Consider the following 21,322-nt stretch of genomic DNA (forward strand, 5'->3'; position numbering starts at 1 on the left):
TGGTTTTTTCTTTCTTTGTAGTCATTCTCTGTCTCTTTGTAGTTGTTTTGTGTCTCTTTTGGGTAATATGTGTTTCTTTGTAGTGGCTTTGCATCTCTTTGTAGTCATTTTGTGTTTCTTTTAAGTAATTTTGTCTCTCTTTGTAGTCTTTTTGTGTCTCTTTGTAGTCATTTTGCATCTCTTTGTAGTCATTTTGCGTCTCTTTGAAGTAATTTTGTGTCTCTTTGAAGTCATTTTGTGTCTCGTTGTAGTCATTTTGTGTCTCTTTGAAGTCATTTTGTGTCTCTTTGAAGTCATTTTGTGTCTCTTTGAAGTCATTTTGCATCTCTTTGTAGTCTTTGAAGTCATTTTGTGTCTCTTTGTAGTCATTTTGTGTTTCTTTGTAGTTGTTGTACCCCTTTCCATAGTCATTGTGAGTCTTTTTGTGTCTCTTCCCTGCTTGCTGGATGTCAAATTGACGTCAGAAAGACATCAGACTCTTACGTCAAATTGTGGTTGGAATGAAAATCGGGTTGTCAATTTTTTAAAAATGTTTAGTGATGTTAGAACTTCATGTTGTGTGGACGTTACCATAAGGACATTGTGCAGATGGTTTGTTCTCCATACCTTACAACTAAATGTGTATTCTATGTCAAGATGATGCTGGCGTGAGACATTTGGAGAATGTTGGGTTTTGATTACTCAACAACACAACTTAAAACCAACAAAATATCAACGTCATCTGTCGCCAGTATTCTACATTGATTAACACTGGCATTTAAATATTGTCCTGACATTGAATTTTGGTTGCCTGATGTCACAACCTAAATTCAACCAAATATCAGTGTTTAAAGACGTTGGTGTCCAGCTGGATTTGCATAATTTTGCACCTCTTTCTCTATCCCTTTGTGGTCACTCTGAGTCTATTTCAAGTCAGTGCATGTCTCTTTAGGTGACATTTTGCAGATGAAGGCAAGGGGGCCCTTGACTCTTAGGGCTCCTGGGTCTGTGCCTGGTAAACCTGCTTAGTAATCTATCCATGCTGGCTCTGAATAACGAGTTTACAGTGGCCGGTGATGATGCACCTATAAGCCTATCTCTGTTTTAAACGAAGCCACACAACATTGATATTGCATTCCCAAATACATTTCTTACTTATTTTTCATAAGGAACTGTTTATAAACCGCAGAAAACTTTCATCTCCTATATTGGAGTGAGATTATTGCAGGGACCAGTGTCAGCCCCGACCAAGTACAACCACAACTTTTTTTAATCCATTCCCTCCGAGCACATCGCCCAATTGGTATGCGCTCAGCGGGGACCGTCCTTGTTTTCCAGCAGCGCCAGTTCCAGAATATGGCCAATAATGATGCTGAGGGGCGGGGAGCAGCGCGGGCTGCAGACCCACTGAGTCTGAGAGTCTGGCGGGGTGCCGAGGAGAGGCAGCAGGCAGCGGTGGCGGAGATGGGCTCACACCTCTGAATCACAACTCAACCTCGAGTCGCTCACACCTCTGAATCACATCTCAACCTCCAGTCAAGCATCTCGGAGACCCGGGACGACAATTCTTTTTTTTTTGGAGGGGGTTTTGCTTGTGGCGCTTATTATAAAGACTGGTAGACTGAAGCTACCAGAAAGCAGGAGCAGGAAGGTTTACAGTTGCATTCCGACGCTCAGCACTCCTGTCGCCTCACCTGCACGGCCGGTGAAGAGGTCCGCTGTGGTGATAATGCATCCAGATAAGTACTTACCTGAACTGGTGGCCGAGAAAAACAGCTTGGACCCCTCCTTCGTGCATGCGGTGCGTCTGCTTGCAGAAGGTAAGTCAGGTATTTTTCAAGTCTCATCTACTCTCAGCTTTGTGGACTTGTTTATCACAGGCATTCACCATGTTCCCCTGCAACTGGGAGCACCGTTGAATTGCATTCTGGTGGAGCAGAGTGACCTAATGTGAGCTTATTTGAACACATTGCCCTTGACTCTTAATGCCAGCTTAATGGCAGTGGATTCACTGTGCGGTGTGTTTAATGGAGGGAGCTCCTCTTTGGCTCCAGTGCAGAACTTTTCTGAGGGATTCTACCATCATGGGAGGAAATGCAGCGAGCACAGAAAGTAAAGTGTGTGCAAAGTCAGAGAGTCAGCACCTCTTATTGTAACCCACTGCCCTCCAAGGTCAAGCTCTGGCACACAACAAGCAGGAAACAAACTGAAAGTGTACACAGAGTAGTTATCCAGAATAAAAGGGACTAATTGCCTTAATTATATGACTGACTGGATTTAAACTGCTGTTAATCTTTATATATGCACTGTGTAGCCCAGTGACAGCATTTATTAGTTTAGTATAAAGTGAAATCAGAATTTATCAGACCCAAACGCTGCATGTTGTCAGAAAGGACTGAGTTTTCTTGATAAAAAAATAAGCACTCTGATCTAATATCTCAGTCTGATATTTTGAAGAACTCTACCTGAGTGCCTGAGGAGTCATAGATCATAATATGGCAAAGAAAACTGTTTTATACACCGTGTAGATGAATGTAGTTTAATAAGACATTCACCTCTTCTTTATATCATTATTTATACTAACTGATAACTGCCATGAAGGTCACAGAGGGGACTCCATTCAATTGAGACAGATGTTCTACAGTTTCTCTTCTGATTTAATGTTACAGTATGTCTAACTGGGCGGCATAATCAGCTTCCACCTGCAGCATATAAAGTAGTCCTTCATACTGCAGGTAGCCTTGGTGTCATTCACATGCTGAGAATGTGTCACTTTTGATAGGAAGCTCACCGTCGCAAAGCAAACACCAGAAACTCGGCTCAGCTCATATCATTGGGTCTGCAGATGTAACTTTTGCATTCCTCCTGTGCGAATACGGACTGTGTGTTTTGAAGGTTTGAGTGATGTGCTTTTGTGGATGAACGGACGAATGGATGTACTTTTATTCTGGTGTCATAGACCCAAAGGTGCTCGGAGTCCACATGGACTTGCAGGACACTACTTGCATTACATACAGAGCGAGAGGAAACAAACAGTGCTGTATCGTTGTAGAAAAACATAATATCAGATGTAAAATGACCACATTTAACACAGGATGCTTTCATATTGTGACTGTAAACCTGCTACATCATTTACTCAGTGTAAACATTTACTGTAATCTATATTAATCAGTCATTTTCAGTAACATTTTGCACACTTTGAAGGAACAATCTGAGCCCATTCAATCATTTTTATTATGTGCACAAATTAAACACCAAAATCTTGCCTGAGTGATTATTTCTAACCGTTTCTGACATGTTTGCTAAAAGAGATTCAGTCAAACTGTGTGTTGGATTAATATGCTCTGATTGGACTGGGGGGAGATTGTGCATTGGTGCTTTTTTGCCCCTTGAGCGTTCCTGTTGAAATGTGTTGATGAGACACCTGACAGTCCTGCTCTTGTCGCTAACTGTGATGCAGATGGGATCATCTGTCACACAGTACACTTTGCCAAATTTACTCAAGGCTGACTCACAAAGCCGGGGAACAAACAAAAAAAAAAGTCATCTTTATCGCATCGGCAGCAACTCGCATGTTAAAATGTGTTGTGTGTTTACCTTGTTGTTCATGTTTATTTTCTTATTTGCAATTCATTTGCAGCTCCCCATAGTATACAATACTGTAGAGTCTGCCTCAATACAGTATAATACTGTATACAAAAATTCAATAGGCTGCAGTAGCTAGTAATACATGGCAGTGGAATAGTATGTTTTCTGTTTGCAAGGTCAGCTCAAAAGAGTATGCATGCATCATACACAATCAGTATAATAAACTGTCAGTTCAGACTGTCAACTCTGAAAATGTTCAACACAGTCATCCGTGGGCAGCATGTTTAATACTCGGCTCATAATTGTAACCACTTTCCAGCAGTTGTTATCAATTTTGTGAGTCCATGCTCATGGATAATGCAGAATCATACATATCAGTGGACACAGCCAGAAAAACAGCCAGATTTATAGATTCACAGCTATTTATCACTGAATAGGAAATCATGTATGTAATCCTGCATTATTCACATCGTGCACAATAAACAGCATAGCATGGAATTACCATGGTCCCAGCTGACGGCTCCATATTTACGAAGTGAGTCTGTGTTTAAATTATGATGCCGCCTAAAAAATCATTTGTCTTTCTTTGAGCAGATTTAAAGCTGTGTGGGACAAAGGGGGGTGGGTGGGGATAAGTCTCCTTTAGAGCGGTGTGTGAGCTCCTTGTTTCCTTTGATTGTAAAAGTAATGATAAAACAGAGAAGATAATTTGAAAAACTTTGAATTATATACATTAAAAAGAATGTGTATAAAACTTTGTGTATTAGTTGTCAAGCAGTCATGTGCAGGTAATGAGTTAGGATTAGGTTTGGCAGAGTCATATATATAAAAGCTGTAAGATGCCACCATTGTTGTCAATGTTAACTTGTCCTTTGTTCTTTTTTGGACATTAAAGTGGATCAAGTTACCCAGAGAAGCTGTCCCCCATGCAACTTCACCCACAGCCATTTGATAGTTAATTCAGGAAGTAGTAAGTTTGTAGGCAAGACAGGAGAGAGAAACCTGCCTTACAGTTGCTTATATTGCAGCCCTCTCCCACTTAAAAAAAATCGCAACGACATAGGTCAAATGTGCAGGCAGCTTATTACGACCCATACTTACATTTATTGTAAGCTGGCACCCTTAAGTGGCTATAGTAATTATTACAGGAGCAGAGGAGGAAGTGGCGAGACGTAGCGTAAAAGCGATAAAGTCTATGTGATGTGCAAATATTAAGAAGCTGCTGTAGTTTGGGCAGGATGTGCGGTCGATGGGTCAGATGAACTTTCACCCAGGAGACTGGTGTTCATGTCCTGAAGTCATGGTCGACTTCTTTTGATGACAACATAGCCTAGTGTGCTAATATGTGTTGCATACTATGCTAGTGACCCATGTGACATGATGTGTGTGATGTATAACCATGTGCTGGAGAACATATTTTTGCTGAGGGGTGCTGCACAGTGTAAATGTGCGTGCATGACTATGTATGTGCACCCCCTTACTGCTCATGTGTGGTTCCATCAGCTGTTCTAAACCATTCACTCGCTTTCTTGGTGGGAGAAATGTTCCAGGCTGGCATCACCACTTCTTTCTCCACGACTTCTTTAAACTTAGATCGAGTCATTTTTGGCTCAAACAGAGGGACGGCCTCGGTCTTGTTGATGGCAGCTTTCATCATGGTCACCACGTGTTTGTTGGTGATCGCTTCGTGGATGATGTTTCGGGCGTTGACTGTGGTCAGGTTGTGCTGTTTAGACTTGGTCTCCAGGGATTGGTCCAGCTGCCTGTCAATCTCCACCTCTACCTCCGCCTACTCATTCTCCTCCTGTCGCTCTCTGAGGCCCCTGGTGTCAGACATCCAGTTGTCTCTTTGCTAACCGCACTATTGATTAGCTCCCCACTGCAAATCACTCCCCAAGTTTAGATGGCACTTTGACCTCACCTGACGTGATGATGTTGGCATGTCAGATCTGGAGAAATTAATTTAAAAATATATATTTTTTTTTACCATATCTTTTCTAACAGGGACCTTATATGCTGTACAAAATTTAAAATAAATGTTCAGATGGACCATTAGTTATGGTAAAATAGCCAACAGACTGTGTTGTTCCGCCCCTTGTCAACTGGGGGTGCTGCACATGTAATGTTAGGTTAGTAACAGAAGTACTTATTTACAGCCAAACCATGATGTTTTTTCCTGAATCTTACCACCTAGCTTTGTTACCTATCCCTGACCAGGAGGCTTTATAGTGTAACTGTGACCATGTCATAAGATTAAGGACGTGTTTGAAACTGCAACGGTTATTTTGGGGATGATCTTAAAGGTTGTTTTGGAAGTCAGTGGGAACCGTCCTGCTCTGTTGCTTTTAGGTATAAGAAAGTGTTATTTAAAAGTGAGTTGAAGTTCGAGTCAAGAAAAGGAAGCCTTTAATAGATCCCAGTGGTTTTTCCACATGCCACGTAGCCCAGCCCTGCCATGAAAACAAAATGGGATTCCTAATGAGGTGAAAAGAAAGAGAGGCAGAAGAGAAACAACAACACTGCTTGCTGAGAAAAACAAAAGGCAGGTGTGCTCCAAGTTTCCATTTTTAGGGTGAAGGGGACATCTCTCCACGTCGCTAGTGCAATCACAGGATCTAGTTTATATTGTCACTAAGCATTTTGACAGGGTATGTTCTATATCAAATGCCCTCACAAATGCTGCTAGGCACAGTGGCAATACAAACAAATCTGCATAGATTTGAAGGATGTGGGCTTCTCTGAATAAAAGATGAGTATAGATATGGAGGAGGACCAACACTGTGACTCATGTCAAGTAAGAGAGCAAGAACATAGGAAAATCCTTACATCTGTTGCCTGATCGTGCCAGTTTAATGCCTATGGAGTTAGATAATTGGAGCTTAAACTGCTTTTGTCTTGAAACCCCCCATTGTCTGAGCTCAAAACACCCTTAATCCACATAATATATTAGTTCTGTACATCATGTCCATATCCTCCTTGCGTTTGGCCCAACTCGAGCACTGAGCTGCACTTGCTTGTGATTTTCATGTGTACACACAGGAGGAAGTACTCTCAGAAAGAGAGGAACCCGCAGTTAATTACAGCACTGGTCAGTTTTGCTTCCTAACATTGTATATGTACAAGTAAATTCTGCGCCACAGAATTTAGGCTGATGAAAATGCTCAATCAAGACTACATTTTGGGCAATGACCCTTTAACTTTAATTAAAATTTATCAGAGAATGTATGAACCCTTGTGATGCACTGCAGCCGTTTTAGCCTTAGTTTCAGTCAGCTGGTAATGAAGAGCTATAATTAAATAAAGTAAGCTTCAATGAGTGACTGGTAAGAAGATATAAATCTTATAAACTATGAATATATGAGGCTTTACATGCAAAAAGTGTCGCCGCTTTTGCATGGTGCAGAATAACACCAAGGTCTTCCTCACCACATGCATACACATGCTCAGTCCAGGAAGAAAACTTCTATTAAGTCTCACGTTCTTACAATTGATTCGGACGATACTTCACCTCAGAGTGCAGTTCTCTCTCTCGAAGAATTGATTTGCATTTAATCTCTCTCTCTCTCTTCTTTATAAATTGTTGCTCACACTTTCAGTGTATCCATTATGCCCCGCTCGGCATCCAGCAGTGACCCGCCTCATAGCGGCAGATAAACAACAGCCCATGTGGTATGACCTATCAAAAGGACACAAAAATTACATTTCGGGAAAGTGAGACATTGCATTAAATTTCGGGCATTTAGCCGACGCTCTTATCGAGAGTGACTTACAATGAGTGCACGGGTCGAATAAGATTAGACTCCAAGGTCGTGAGCATTTCAAGCGACTGAAATGAGTGGATGAGCCGAAGCAGCAGCACTCAGACAAAAGATATGAGGTATCAGATTATGTTACTGCGCCTCTTGAATTTTCACACATAAAAGAAATGGTCTAAATAAAGAAATAGAAATGGGATTTTTTTTTAAAAGTCAAAACAAGCAAAATCAAGGGGAAGTACAGGAGTAACACTGGCATGAGGTGTTTGGTAGAGAAGCTATATTACTGTCTTTATGGTGCTCATAAAACAAGTCCTTTCAGATACCGTGGTTACTTTGAAATGTGTTTGGTAAAATCACTTTCAATTCACTTGCAAGTCATGACTGATTTGAAGTAGCTGCCAGCTACTGGAGCAAGATATATCTGATCTTTTAATCACATCGTCACACAATATGTTAGTGTGGAGGACAAATGGGAGAAAAAACTACCAATTTATCAATTATTATGTTGTAAAATGTGATTTGTGGTTTGGTTTCATTCTTAGGGTTTGTCTCTTCAGGTGTGCTTCTACTCCGGCTCTGCTCAGGGTTTTTTTCCTAATCATTAAAGAGCTACATGCTGATAGAGGCTAATGTGCTGTTTCATCCAACATACCAGTAATTAAATTTACACAGATTGTCCCTTCAGACAAGGAAATAAAGTGCTGCAGGGAGCAGGATGCCAAGCTAACACAATTAGGACTGGAAAAAGGAGAGATATACATACTGATCATGAAGCAGCAAATGCATGAACACATCAGTCAATCATTAGTGTACATTTTTTTGCACAAATATTCATCACAACTGTGCAATGATATACAACGTTAACAGTTATTACTAATAATTATGTAGAATATGTGAATTTAATTATACCAAACAAAATAATACACTATAATAGACAGCTGAAATAAATCCAACAACGTACATGTCAAACATTCAAATACAGATACATCTCATTCATGTTTCTCTGCTGAAATTGGCAGCTAACATACAGGGCTGAAGAGAAAGCATGCACCACTCATCAGAATACTTTGCCATGCTCCATGCTGTCTTTCTTTCTGAATATTTTTACATTTTCTTCACCCAAATTCAACAGCACCAAGTGTTCATCCAAACAAAAATATATCGCCTTAGTCCCCTTCTCCACCGCCTACCTTATGTCCATTTGCTCTTTATCAAAGCCATGCCTTCACTCTGCTCACCAAACAACTCCAACTGTAAGATAATGTGTAAAAGGAATAAATAAAACTTGTCAAATAACAGACAGCAGAGTGGCTGTGGTTCTTTATAATGCCCACAGGCCAAAAAACTTAGTCAAAGCAAGCATACAATATATAGAAATGTTAAAAAATGCACTCTATACCAACACAGTCACAAGCACACATTGGTGCGAATATACTGCATGCACCTAGAGACTAAACCAACAGTGTAAATATTAAAATAAAAATCAGAAACACAGTACAAAAAGTATAAAATATAAGGACATAATAGAATAGAGTAAGATAAAATAAAAATGAAAAATAATAAAGTAAAATAAAATAAAAAATTTAATTAAATAATGATGAAATAATTATAATTATTATAGTAATAACAATATAAACTCAGTGCACAAGTATAAAGATATAATAAAACAAATTAAAATAAAATGAAAATAATAATAAATAAAGTAAAATAAAATAAAAATTAAATTAAATTAAATAATAATGATAATAATTATAGTAATAACAATATAAACTCAATGCAAAAGTATAAAGACACGATAGAATAAAATAAAATAATAATAATAAGAACAAGAATAAGAACTAAATAAATGAAATAAATAAAATATGTGACATTATATGACAATGAAATTGCAAACTCCCTGTGATGCACAATATACAGAAATAAATACATACATTATAATAATAGAATAGGCACAATAATAATGATAATAATAACTCATATTAATTGTAAATAAATAAATAAATAAAATATGTGTATAACAGCCAAAATGCTGCATGTTTAACACAAATCTCTATTGAAGCAAACTGCAGCATTTGATGTGTCCTCAGATATAATAAAACATACTAGTTAAAGTACAGGTGTAGATCATATGTGTATTTCAGTAACACATGACATATATCACACTGTATATACAAAATAGAAACAGACCCTATTCTGCACATATAATATTGCATATGATAAAGAGAAACAGATCCTACATATATATAATAATGTATATCGTACCTATCAGACCATGGGCCATGTTGTCTACCAAAGCTGAATGTTGGGACTGTTTTCCATCCTGTCTGGCTTGTAAGTAGTTGTAATAAATACATGATTATTAAAACACCATCATGGTTAAAATGTGTATAATTTGCTTGCTTTTTAATATGTAATTTGTATGAATAGTAATTAGTTTTTCACTTCACTGTCCATCGCACACTCAGCAGAGAATCTGAAGATGGCATTATAATTAGATTGAAGATTTAATACTTTATCACCATGTCAACGGGCTGAATGTAATTTTTGCTTTGGTGCAGCTCCGTTAAAAACACATAAACAGCATGTGGCCAAGCAGTGGCACATATTATCAACCCCGTGCATTTACACTCATGAGTCCGGAGTGGAAAAAGGACAAAAGCTAATTGCACATCTTGTGGTCCATTCCCCCCACCAGGTCCACTCTGCTAAGCGTCACGTTATTACTTCCTCTTTATGTGTTTGATGTGAACAAGCAATTAGGTATTGGAGAGTAATTAGATTGATTCATTTTCGCTCCCATTGCGAGGTCGTTATTGTAGATATACCAGTCAGTAGGTAGAAGAAATCAGTTAATAATTTAGCTGTCTAAAGGCTAATGGCAGCACTCAACAAGCCTTTGTGTTCTGACCTCTTACTGCAGTAACTGCCCGCAGCACAATAAAGCTCCATCGACTGCGTCAGCACTGCGTAAATCAAAACATTTTGGATGAGCATATTAATATCAACCAGCAATATAGAGACTCTCTAAACGTACAGTAATGAACTGCTTTCACACATTCTTAGGGATTTTATTGGAAGCATAAAAACAAACAAGAGTACCTTATCAAAAACAGAAATGTACAGCCAAAATATAACTCCCCGCATCTAAACCTGACAGAAGTGAGGATTTTGTTTTTCCAGCAATTTACTATCTGCAGTTTTTCTTTAATGCTCATCCATCAGTTTGCGGGTTATTCGAGGTTTCCAGTCTTTCAGCCAGCTTTGCAAAATCAAAGGTGAGCAGAGTGAAAAGAAAGATGGGGAGGATGCTTACTGTGTGCATTATTTGTCTACACAGAGCACATGCCAGACATCGGGACATCCTGAGTTTGCTCTCTTGGGTGTGATAAGGTTCATCTTCATGCTCTGTTTTATCTCATCAAATCCCTCAGTGGCACGACAGCCCAACGGTGTGCGGATTAATCAAGCCTGTGTTGGAAGAATTAATTTTAATTGGATTTAATTATTATAGTGACCTGTTTTATCGCTGTACCACGTTCATTTAGCGTGTGAGTTTTCTCCACATCCACGTTTCTCCTTTGACCCATCAGAAAAAACCCACCAGCAGTGTTGCAGACAATTTGATCTCGCCAACATCATCTCAGTGTTGAAAGCACACATTTCACAAACAGCTCCTATTCAGCAACAAAGTGTATGCTTTAGCAGCATGGACTGTATGGCAAACAACAGCTGAAATCCAATAAAGCTACGATGTGAGGATAAACAGCCGAGCAGTAAACATATTATCTCCAACAAATGGTGCAGCTCCCATTCCCCCCTTCCTCTGATGTTACTATACTGCATACATGCTCTAGTATTTTGCAGTGAAAGTAGCTCAAATATTGTGGGGCATTCATGTTTTCTTTTTAGTAAACTATACTAGAGCTTTAAGTGAATTTTATATGGCTGGAATTATAGTCCGTGTAAGCAGTGAAAGACTTCACTCGATCAGTGCAACACAACCCATTATAATAAACCCCACAGCTTAAGGCAAATTAGATTTAAGACTTTTTTAATGCCACTCGGAATGAAACTAAGGACTAATTTTGTAGAAGCCAAAACTAAACAGAAAAAAACCCAACCATGAATCAACATCAGTTACTCAGGGTCAAATCGCCTAAATGACCAGAAGTGGAAATACCTGGGCATTTTTTTGGCAGCTTTTCTTGGCGATTTTGTGTTTCTCACTCTGCATGTGGGAATCCACCACCTTGATTTTGATCACACTGAGACTGAAAAACATTTTGCATTAAATACCCTGCACGCATTGCTTCATACCAGTTTGAGCCATGGCGGAAAATCCTGGTTAAATTGTTTTAGTTGAGTTTGCTCTTCCCCATGTTGTGCAGGGTACAGTGAAGGCCAGCTTGCAGACATTGGATCACCTGTGCGGAGCATCCCAGTTGAAAAACAACACATTCTCACTCTGACCTCGTCACATATTGACGTTTGGACATGGACTTTCCACGTCCACACACAATGTGCAAGGTGCCCTGGTTATGTTGGTTGTTGACGTTCTGGGACGTCATGTCAAGTCCTGCCTGTCACATGCATTGTGTTCTTTCAAAATACACTTCTGTTTTCACAGGAAATTTAACGTTTACATACAGTCTCTTTCAAAATAAATGCACTATGTCACTTTTTTCCTTCAACTTCAAATGGACGTGGTTAGGTTTAGGAAAAAAGAACAGGGTTTGGTTTTGTAATCTTACGGGATACAAACACTGCTCTCTCAGGTGAAAGACTGTGTTTGTTGGACCATCCTCCGCTCCTCCTGCCCACCCCAGTCGGACTTTCGCCGCCTTAAATTTGTCCTTGCTCCGCCGCATTTCCCCCTAATGCTGCCAGGCATGTTAAACTACGTATAATGGCAAAGTTAAAGGAAGCCTTTTTGGTTGGTTTCTGATACCGCAAGTCACTGCCCAAGTGCCGGATTTTGACGNTCGCCGCCTTAAATTTGTCCTTGCTCCGCCGCATTTCCCCCTAATGCTGCCAGGCACCGTTAAACTACGTATAATGGCAAAGTTAAAGGAAGCCTTTTTGGTTGGTTTCTGATGCCGCATGTCACTGCCCAACTGCCGGATTTGACGACCTCAGAGTGAGAAAATAAAGTATGACCAGGCGGCTGTGGCTCAGAGATAGAGTGGGTCGTCGTCCACCAACCAGAAGATCAACAGTTCGATCGCCAGCTCCTCCAGTCTGCATGTCGTATCCTTGAGCAAGACACTGAACCCCAAATAGCTCCCGACGATACTTCCATTGGTGTGTGTGTGTGTGTGTGTGTGTGTGTGTGTGTGTGAAAAACTGAGTAGCAGGTGGCACCTTGTGTGGTAGCCTCGGCCACCTGTGTATGAATGTGTGTGTGAATGGGTAAATGTTAGTGTAAAAGCACTTTGAGTGGTCAGATGACTAGAAAGGTGCTATACAAACACAGGTCCATTTACAATTCCATTACTGTTGATGGGTCCACCATCCTGATCTGTGTGACGTTAATACAAGAGGAATTTTAAAAAATGAATATCGTATCATCACACAGTGCCAATTATACATGCAAATTAAACTTTAGGTAGCCTATTTGAAAACTGCTTTTTCCAGCCCTCAAACTACATTCCCTTCAAATAAAATGCTTTTAGTGAGATGAACAGATTGAGAACTTTACCTAATTAGAAAAAACAGATGCTGACAAGGTTTCCCTTCGGGGACATAATTTACTATTTAAAAAAGGTTAATGAATCGCAATATATTTTATCACAATTCTCAGCATATTGCAACACGTTTAAAATCGCAATAATATTGAACCGTGGCTTAAGTATCGTGATAATAACGTATCATGGATCCTCTGGTGATTCCCACCCCACCTCAGCTGGGATAGGCTCCAGCCCCCGTGACCCCTAACAGGATAAGTGGTTATGGAACATGAATGAATGATTTTAGGATTTCATAATGCAACTTCAGAAAAAGATTCATTAATTCCTACTTCTTGTGTCTTAGTATTTTTAAGACTTCTGAAATATTGGTTTAAATCAATTTAATGCCAATTATTGCCTTATTTTTGGGTTAATTAAATCAATGTTTTTTAAGACTTTTTAGGGGTCCATGGGAACCCTCAGAAATGTATTCATGGCAAATCTCAATGGCAAAATGATGAAGAATACCCTGTTTAGTATCTGAACGTTTTGTGGTGATGCAGCTGGTTTACTGATGACAGAAAGGAGCCTTATTTTTCCAAAGATCCCTCTTAAAATTAAATCAAAATGCTTCCGAATCTGATGTCTGAATTTCTCATAGAACCTAATTTACTGTAATTGAAAACCCTTTTGTGTATTTTTATTGACAACTTGCTGGAGTCGAGGATAAGTGAACTTCAAGCTGTTTCTCGGTCCGTGTTGAGGCTCTGTGTTGCTGCATACAGACCAAAGCAGATGTATTTAACCTTAAGCCATGGCAGGCTGACTGAGCACATTTTCTCTTTTTTCAGCAGAATTCATACAGTTGCACACATTTATCTGTTAGCTGCCCAGTTAAACCACAGTTGTTGTTTTTTTTTTTTCCCCATTCTTGGCCGTTGAGCGGCTCCGCTGAAGCAGTTTGGCAGTGCAATAGAGGGGATCAAGAGCACCAGAATAGTCGCTGAGAGTGTTTTACTCATTCAATTCTCCCAATGAGATTTTTTTTCATCCTGTGTGAGGAATGAAACCAGTGACCTTCAAAGCAAATTCTCACTCCTCTGATGTTTAGGCTCACGTCGCTCGCTGCCACATATTTGACAACGATGATATTGGTGTGAACGTTTCCAGAGATTTATACATTGTAAGCTCATTTTCCTCTTCTTCTCCCCCTTTCCCCGTCTCTCATCCTCCCTCTCTTCCTCACACAATCTTCTTCTGAGTTCACTGGCAGGCTGCAGACCAGAATAAAGGTGTTTCCCATTATGCACTGTTCCAGAGTATAATCATCTTCACGGGCTAGAAAAACATCATTACTCTATTCAAATGATATGAAAGTGAGGCACTTCACAATGGAAACATAGCCTAAAACAAATTCCCTCCCACATGCAGGAGACCGGAACTGATCTTTGAGGAAATCGAGAAACAAATGCTTCATGAAACCTGGAACTAAAATCAGTAAAAATCCAAATGAGCTTTTTTCGATGGCATGACTAACATCATATGCTGTGACTATAGGTGCACTCATGCAGTAATCCACATATAGGGTGATTCATCATGCATGCCTTATTTTGCACTGAGGACACACCGACTGAGACGTTTGCACTTTTGCACATTATTTTCCACTGTGTGTTCAGTCCTGATGTAAAAGAAGCATTTAAAATACAAACTCTAGTCTGAATCGCTTTTGTTCTTTAAGTGCGAGTCCTTTGCTGCACAATACATTCTGCCTGAATACAGCACCATAGAAGAAGACAAAGGACAGTTTTTAAGGTGAAGCTCAACCTTTGTGAACCACACGACTAACAAAACACACATGAAAATGTACTCAATGACCCAAACTTTCACAGGCAACAAGTCCTTGGAATCGAAGAACAAAACATGACTCACCCTCTAGAACTGAACAGAAGAAGTTGTCTACTGATTGATTCGTTTTTCTGCTCATTTTGTGTGCTTCTTGTTGTCACATATTTGTTGTATATTAATAAATGATGTGAGCTGATTTTCTTCTTCTTTTTTTATTTTTATTATTTGTTTTCTCCATAAGTTGAGGAGAGGTCAGTTGTATACTGCCACCAAGACCCTCTTGACCACTCCTGACATTTCTTGTATTTCATTATCTGGACTGTACGCAGTCTAATGTGGGTGCAAGTAAAATAAATTAAAATTAAATAGAATGATGCACAGAAGTGTTCTGATGTGAAGTCTCAGGTCCAGTGTTTGGTTGACCCATCAGTCCATCCAATGCTATTCTGGACGTTGTGGCTCTATAACAAGGTCACTACTACTACTCCCACCTTGCTGCTAGTAGGCTTTGTCACTTGAACATAAGAATTGGGGGCGTGATGATACATTGATCAGTGATTAATGATCCAGTACCATCAATGCAAAGTGAAAACGCTGCAACAAATCATCATCTGTAAGATACACCTTTACTTAGACTATTCCCATGGCACGTCTGTGTCACCATTTCTGTCCGAGTGCACCTACTTCCTAAATTCAAACAGTGCTAGTAGCTTAGCACCAGGCAGACAATGGCAAGCAGCCATGAAAAAGACAATAAGGACATTTACTCATATTATGTCACATTGATCACGGGACCCTGAATTGAATTGAATCAAAGTTGCATTGTGTTAGATCAGTGGTTCCCAACTGGTGGGTCGCAGTCCATTCTGAATGGACCACACGTGACTTGTGAACATGTCAAGTTTGTAAAAAACACACTTTATTTTGAAGTGCAGTGAAATTCTGGCACAGAGCTTTTATTTTTAAGTGCGGTTTCCTGCTGTAGAGTGAGTAAGAGAATGGACAGCTTCTTGTCAGAGACAGCAAACTAGCTTGACGACATAGCCAAATGCCAGTATGACGCTGAATATATTAAACTGTGCGAACCTTGAACTAATGACTAGAAATCCGGACCCTTTGGCTGAACCAGTTGGGAACCACTGTGTAAGACTTTGTCATCGACAAAGATTGTATCGTTGTTCAAATAATCGATATAATATTGTTTTGTGATTAAACTTGTGATTTAAACCCCTAATAAAAACATGTTGTTCTGGGGTGTTTGCCAGAGATGACTGGGGCTGTCCTTCTTGGGGGGACAGTCTTGTCAATAGCCATGCTAACAGTTGAGGTTGATAAAAGAGTCAATAGCTTTGCAGGTATTAAGTCATAACCCAAAGTATGGAGGAAAGGTCAGGGGATTTCCAAAGTTCTTACATTATATCCTCTGTGGACAACAAATGTCTGTACCAAATGTCATGGCAATCCATAATATAGTTGTAGAGAAATACAGTTTGTGATGGACCTATTGACAGACTTTGACATCCCCAGAGCCCCATCAGTGCCTTGCTGAATACACATTCTCTTTTTTATGTACATATACTGTTGTTATATTTTCAGCTACTCACCACAGAGTACCCCATCTACTGTATATAGAACAGAACGAGTTCAAAATATTCATGTGTTTGCACACCACAGGTTGTGTTTGATTTACCTCCTCAGGCAAGAATACATAAATACTATTTTTAAAAGGCGCATTTTGTAAGCTCCTGCTATCCTGGGACACCTGTCTTGTGTAAAGTGTCACATAAGCGAGTGTGAATCAGCATTGTTGATAGGAATAAAAGGTTGGAGGGGTCTCTTAATCTGTGATTCTGCAAGAGTTTTCAGGCACAGTCTGTACCCAGAGGCAGACGGTGGTGGTGTCAGAGTTCACCGAGTTTACCTGATATAGTCCTTTCTGTTACGGCCTCACTGTGGGGAGTTAAAATACACTTATTAAGGTGTATTTTTGCAAGTAATGCACAAAACTTTCTAAAGTAAATGTTAGTTAAGGCTCTTCCATTTGGCACTGACTTTGACATACTTAAAAACTTAAAAAGGCATTTTTAAACACGCACCCCCATTTTGACAAACTCATTTTTTGGCAGTTTTGCAGCTTTGGTGAAAGTCATCTCACAGAGAAGCTTCACAAAAAAAGCAGAGACAGAATGTTCCAATTTAAACCATCTTCCTCGGACAATCAGGCACAATCAGAGAGACTGTGTCACGCTGGAGGAAATCTGTGCATTTCAAGCTGTTGGAGTTTTGTCTTGGTGATTTCACAGACAATAGCAATATCAAACAAATGAACCTTAATGTATGGTGTAAAACTGAAACCACAGGCCATTAGGGAGTGTAGTGAGTGAATGCTGGAGCTGCCTGGAACAAAGGGATCATTAAGTTGGAGTTATGAACGTCCAGAAGGTCACGTCAAGGAAAAGTCTCAGAAGGACCCTTTGCTGCAGAATGCTATTCCAACAAAGCAATATCATTACCACAAACTGATAACTAGTCAAATTCTGATACATGTGCCATGGATTTTAAGGTGGATTTAACCGCTTATAAGGACGTATTTCCATCCGTAGTCAATCTCCTGCCTTAGTGAACAGAAAACAGAGAAATGCATTCATTCAAATTTAATACGTTGTTCAGGGATAACACATTTAAGCCATCTATTTGTCCAAACTTGTGCTCCGTAATGAAACGTCCAATTGGTCGGGGATGTTTTTAACCTCACAGCTTTGTCCGCTGGTGGTTGACAGCTCAGATAAGGGTGAAGTGCTCCTCTCTAAATGAACTCTTGAGTTTCAATATAGCAGCTCAGGAGCGGTCTGCGACTTGTTCTCGGTCTTGTTCGGTAACATCTTTTATTGTCCAGCCAGTGTGTTGCAGGCTGATAATTGTAAATCCGGTGGGTATTAATTAGCGGCAGAGGAGGATCCCCGCTAGGTGGACAACAGATAGCTTAATTTCTAGAGCACTTAATGTATTGCCAGTAGTTGAGCACAAGTGCCATAAAATGCATCCATCAAAAAATAGCAGCGTCCAGGGTGTTCCTGTCGAGCTGAGCCGGACAGTTAATATCCACCTCTCATCTCTCATCTTATTGCATTAAGGCCGGGGACACAAGAGCACTATTGGCCCAATTTACACAAGCTTTGCACATTTTTGCAAATTATTAGGAGAGACTGCAGTTTGATTGGAATCAACGATCTGCAAATATGATCTTAATGTGAGAGTTCACAGATCCAATCTTTACCGCCCCAGTTGACTTTTACCCGATAACATCAAGCGATTTTTTCATGTTTAATCCGCCGTCTGTGAGAGTCCCGTGCTGTGTGGGGACCAGAGACTGCTGACAGCCCTCAAGAGCTCAGTTTGCAGCGAAGTGAAGCACAGCGAGCTGAGTGTGACTGTTTGCCTCTGTTGTTGTTTTGATTGGAATTACTGGATCATGAGATTACAGGCCCCGATGTAAAAGGACATATCAGGAGTCAGAGGGATAATCTCATATCATTAAAGTTTGCAGCGTGAGCATATTTACAGCTGAGACATAAAATAATCAGCAAAATATTTACTGTGTAATGCAAGGCATAGTTAAATTTCTCCGGATGTGTCCTCAGCCTGTTTGTTTGTCTGTTCCGCTGCAGACTGATGAAGATGTTGACTGATGTTTTTGCAATTACATTACAAACTAATAATCTTCTTATCTGTTTTTATCCATTTTGTTTTTCTGCAGAGATTGAAAAGAATGAAGGTGACGAATTGAGAAAAGATGGTGACATGAAGAAATACCTAGATATCATCAGCAATAAAAATATCAAGCTCTCTGAAAGAGTTCTCATCCCGATCCAGCAGTATCCAAAGGTAAGAGACACATCAGCCACGTCTTGCTCTGACAACAGCACATTATTAGCTCCTATTTAGGGTCCTATTTTTTGCCTCTGCGCCACTGACACCTGGAGGGATTATGTTTTTGGGTTGTTCGTTGTGATATCTCAAGAACACCTTTAGGGAATTTCTTTAACTTTGGCACAAACGTCCACTTGGACTCAGTGATGTGCAGATTAGAATTTGATGGTCAAAGGTCACTGTGCCCTCACAAACATGTTTTTGGCCATAGCTCAAGAATTCATACGCTAATTTTGACAAAATTTCACACACATTTAATCGGATGAAATGAAGTGATGACATATAATCTCCAAAAGGTCAAAGGTCAATTTCACTGTAACATCATGATGTTTTGCAGGAACACTTCTCTGAGCATTATTCAACTCCATAACTCAGGAACAGGAAGGGGTAGAAATTTTGTAGGATACTGAATTGGTGACACTTCTGTTTGGTATCCACCTTGAAACTGTGCTTATTGCATGGGAGGATAATTAGACAATGGGCCTCTGAGCACAGATCTAAAAAAGGTCCCATTGCCTCAAGACACACAGATCTTGTGGTTTTGTGTCTCTCTGAGGCTATTTTGTGTCTTGTTGTGCCCTTTTTGTACTTATTTTGTGTCCCTTTGCAGTTTATTTGCACCTCTTTGTGGTCATTTTGAGTCTCCTCCTGGTCGCTAAGTGTTAATTTGGCTGGAATTTTGGAGGTGAAGTCCAGGCCCTGACATATGGCCCGTTCAGTAATACCTCCATGGGTGATTGTATAGATCTTTAGTGCTGCCGGGTTGAAGATGTGTGTGAAGCAACAACATTTTAGAAGTTGTAACTTCTTTGCAGCAGCATTTATATTTGAAGCATCATCTACTCATTCATTCATTCATTTTCTGTAACTGCTATCCCGTTAGGGGTCGTGGGGGGTGGAGCTTGTCCCAGTGAGAGGCGGGGTACACCTTGAACAGGTCGCCAGACTATCACAGGGCTAACACATAGACAGACAACTATTCACACTCACATTCACACCTACGGGCAATTTAGAGTCACCAATTTATCTAACCTGCATGTCTTTGGACTGTGGGAGGAAGCCAGAGTACCCGGAGAAAACCCATGCTGACACAGGGAGAACATGCAAACTCCACACAGAAGGGCTCCCACACCCCAGGCTTACAACCACGTCCGGGTTCAAAGCAGGAACCCTCTTGCTGTGAGGTGATACTAACTACTGCACCACTGTGCCGTCTACTGTCATGGCTAAATATAAGTCTGGACAGACGTTGATGTAAACTGCAACATGGCTGGTTGGCGGAGACATACAACCACGAGGCAGGAAATCTAGTTTATTTTCTGTAAAAAAAGTGACCAAAAATGGAAATTTACGGTATTTTTAAAATGACCAGAACTGCAAACTGAAAGTCAAGGTACATTATGCAAAGGCCACATTTGAAAAAAAAATAATTCATCATTAATTTTAGTTGTCAATTGGGGAATGGGGCCTCTTAGTGTAATCTGGGTTCTCCTGCTTCACCTCTTTGCACAAATACTTTTGGCACTGAAAAATCCCACTGAGCTTCGAACAGGCTAATAGAAAGTCACTAGGCAGTGTCTGCTTATTTTCATGTAGTCATCAAAAAAACAAAGTTTTTAGTGCACTAAAGCACTCAAGGGTACAGTGAAGAACAATGACCATAAATCACCGTGTGACACAGTACGCCTTATTCTGACTTATGAAATGTCAGTCGTGACAAAGTTTGAAACGCAGCCTAATGAGGCTGCTCCATCAGGCAGCTAAGCAACGACACGCAGCTGCTTGTGGGGAACCAAAAGGCTTTACTGCCACTGTAATCAAGGAAACCTGCTCCACTGAGTTTGAATTCACACAGTCATGCAACAGGCAGCTAAGAATAATGACATCAGTGTAGCAATATAGATTGCAACAAAACATATTTTGATATAGTGTATTGATTATTTGTCCCGCTCTGCAGGTACAGTTTATACTGCATTCACTTTGGAACTATAGGTACACAGACAGATCACGAGGGAGTAGTTTATTTCTGGGCTTTATTGTATGTATCATGTTTTTCTTTTAAATGCAGTATATCTGTGTCCAGCTTTTATACAATGTTACAAAATTATTTTTAAATCAAACCATTTTAAATCTCATCTGAAAATAATTTATACTCACTGGTCACTTTATTAGGTACACCTTGCAAGTACCGGGTTGGACCCCCTTTTGCCTTCAGAACTGCCTTAATTCTTGGTGGCACAGATTCAACAAGATGCTCGAGACATTCCTCAGAGATTTTCTGCTGCTGTAGCCCATCTGCTTCAAGGTTCAACGTGTTGTTGGTTCAGAGATGGTCTTCTGCATAGGCTACCTTGGTTGTAATGAGTGGTTATTTGAGTTACTGTTGCCTTTCTATCATCCTGAATCAATCTGGCCGTTCTCCTCTGACCTCTGGCATCAACAAGGCATTTTCACCCAGAGAACTGCTGCTCACTGGATATTTATTTCTTTTTCGGACCATCCTCTGTAAACCCTAGAGATGGTTGTGTGTGACAAAACAACCATGCCACGTTAAAA

At 40.0% G+C, this 21,322-nt stretch overlaps 1 protein-coding gene across 1 annotated transcript in view; it reads left to right on the top strand.

Annotated features, from left to right (window-relative positions):
* Nucleotides 1–1,589: 1,589 nt before the first annotated feature.
* Nucleotides 1,590–21,322, top strand: part of khdrbs2 (KH domain containing, RNA binding, signal transduction associated 2) — an 83,923-nt gene continuing 64,190 nt past the window's right edge. Inside the window, exons 1-2 of the mRNA XM_050071457.1 lie at nt 1,590–1,799; nt 18,594–18,721. Coding sequence (XP_049927414.1) covers nt 1,709–1,799; nt 18,594–18,721 — 219 coding nt within the window. The 5' untranslated portion in view covers nt 1,590–1,708. The remainder of the gene's footprint in view (nt 1,800–18,593; nt 18,722–21,322) is intronic.

The sequence above is a fragment of the Epinephelus moara genome, chromosome 19, assembly GCF_006386435.1.
Source record: "Epinephelus moara isolate mb chromosome 19, YSFRI_EMoa_1.0, whole genome shotgun sequence".
Taxonomy (NCBI): Eukaryota; Metazoa; Chordata; class Actinopteri; order Perciformes; family Serranidae; genus Epinephelus; species Epinephelus moara.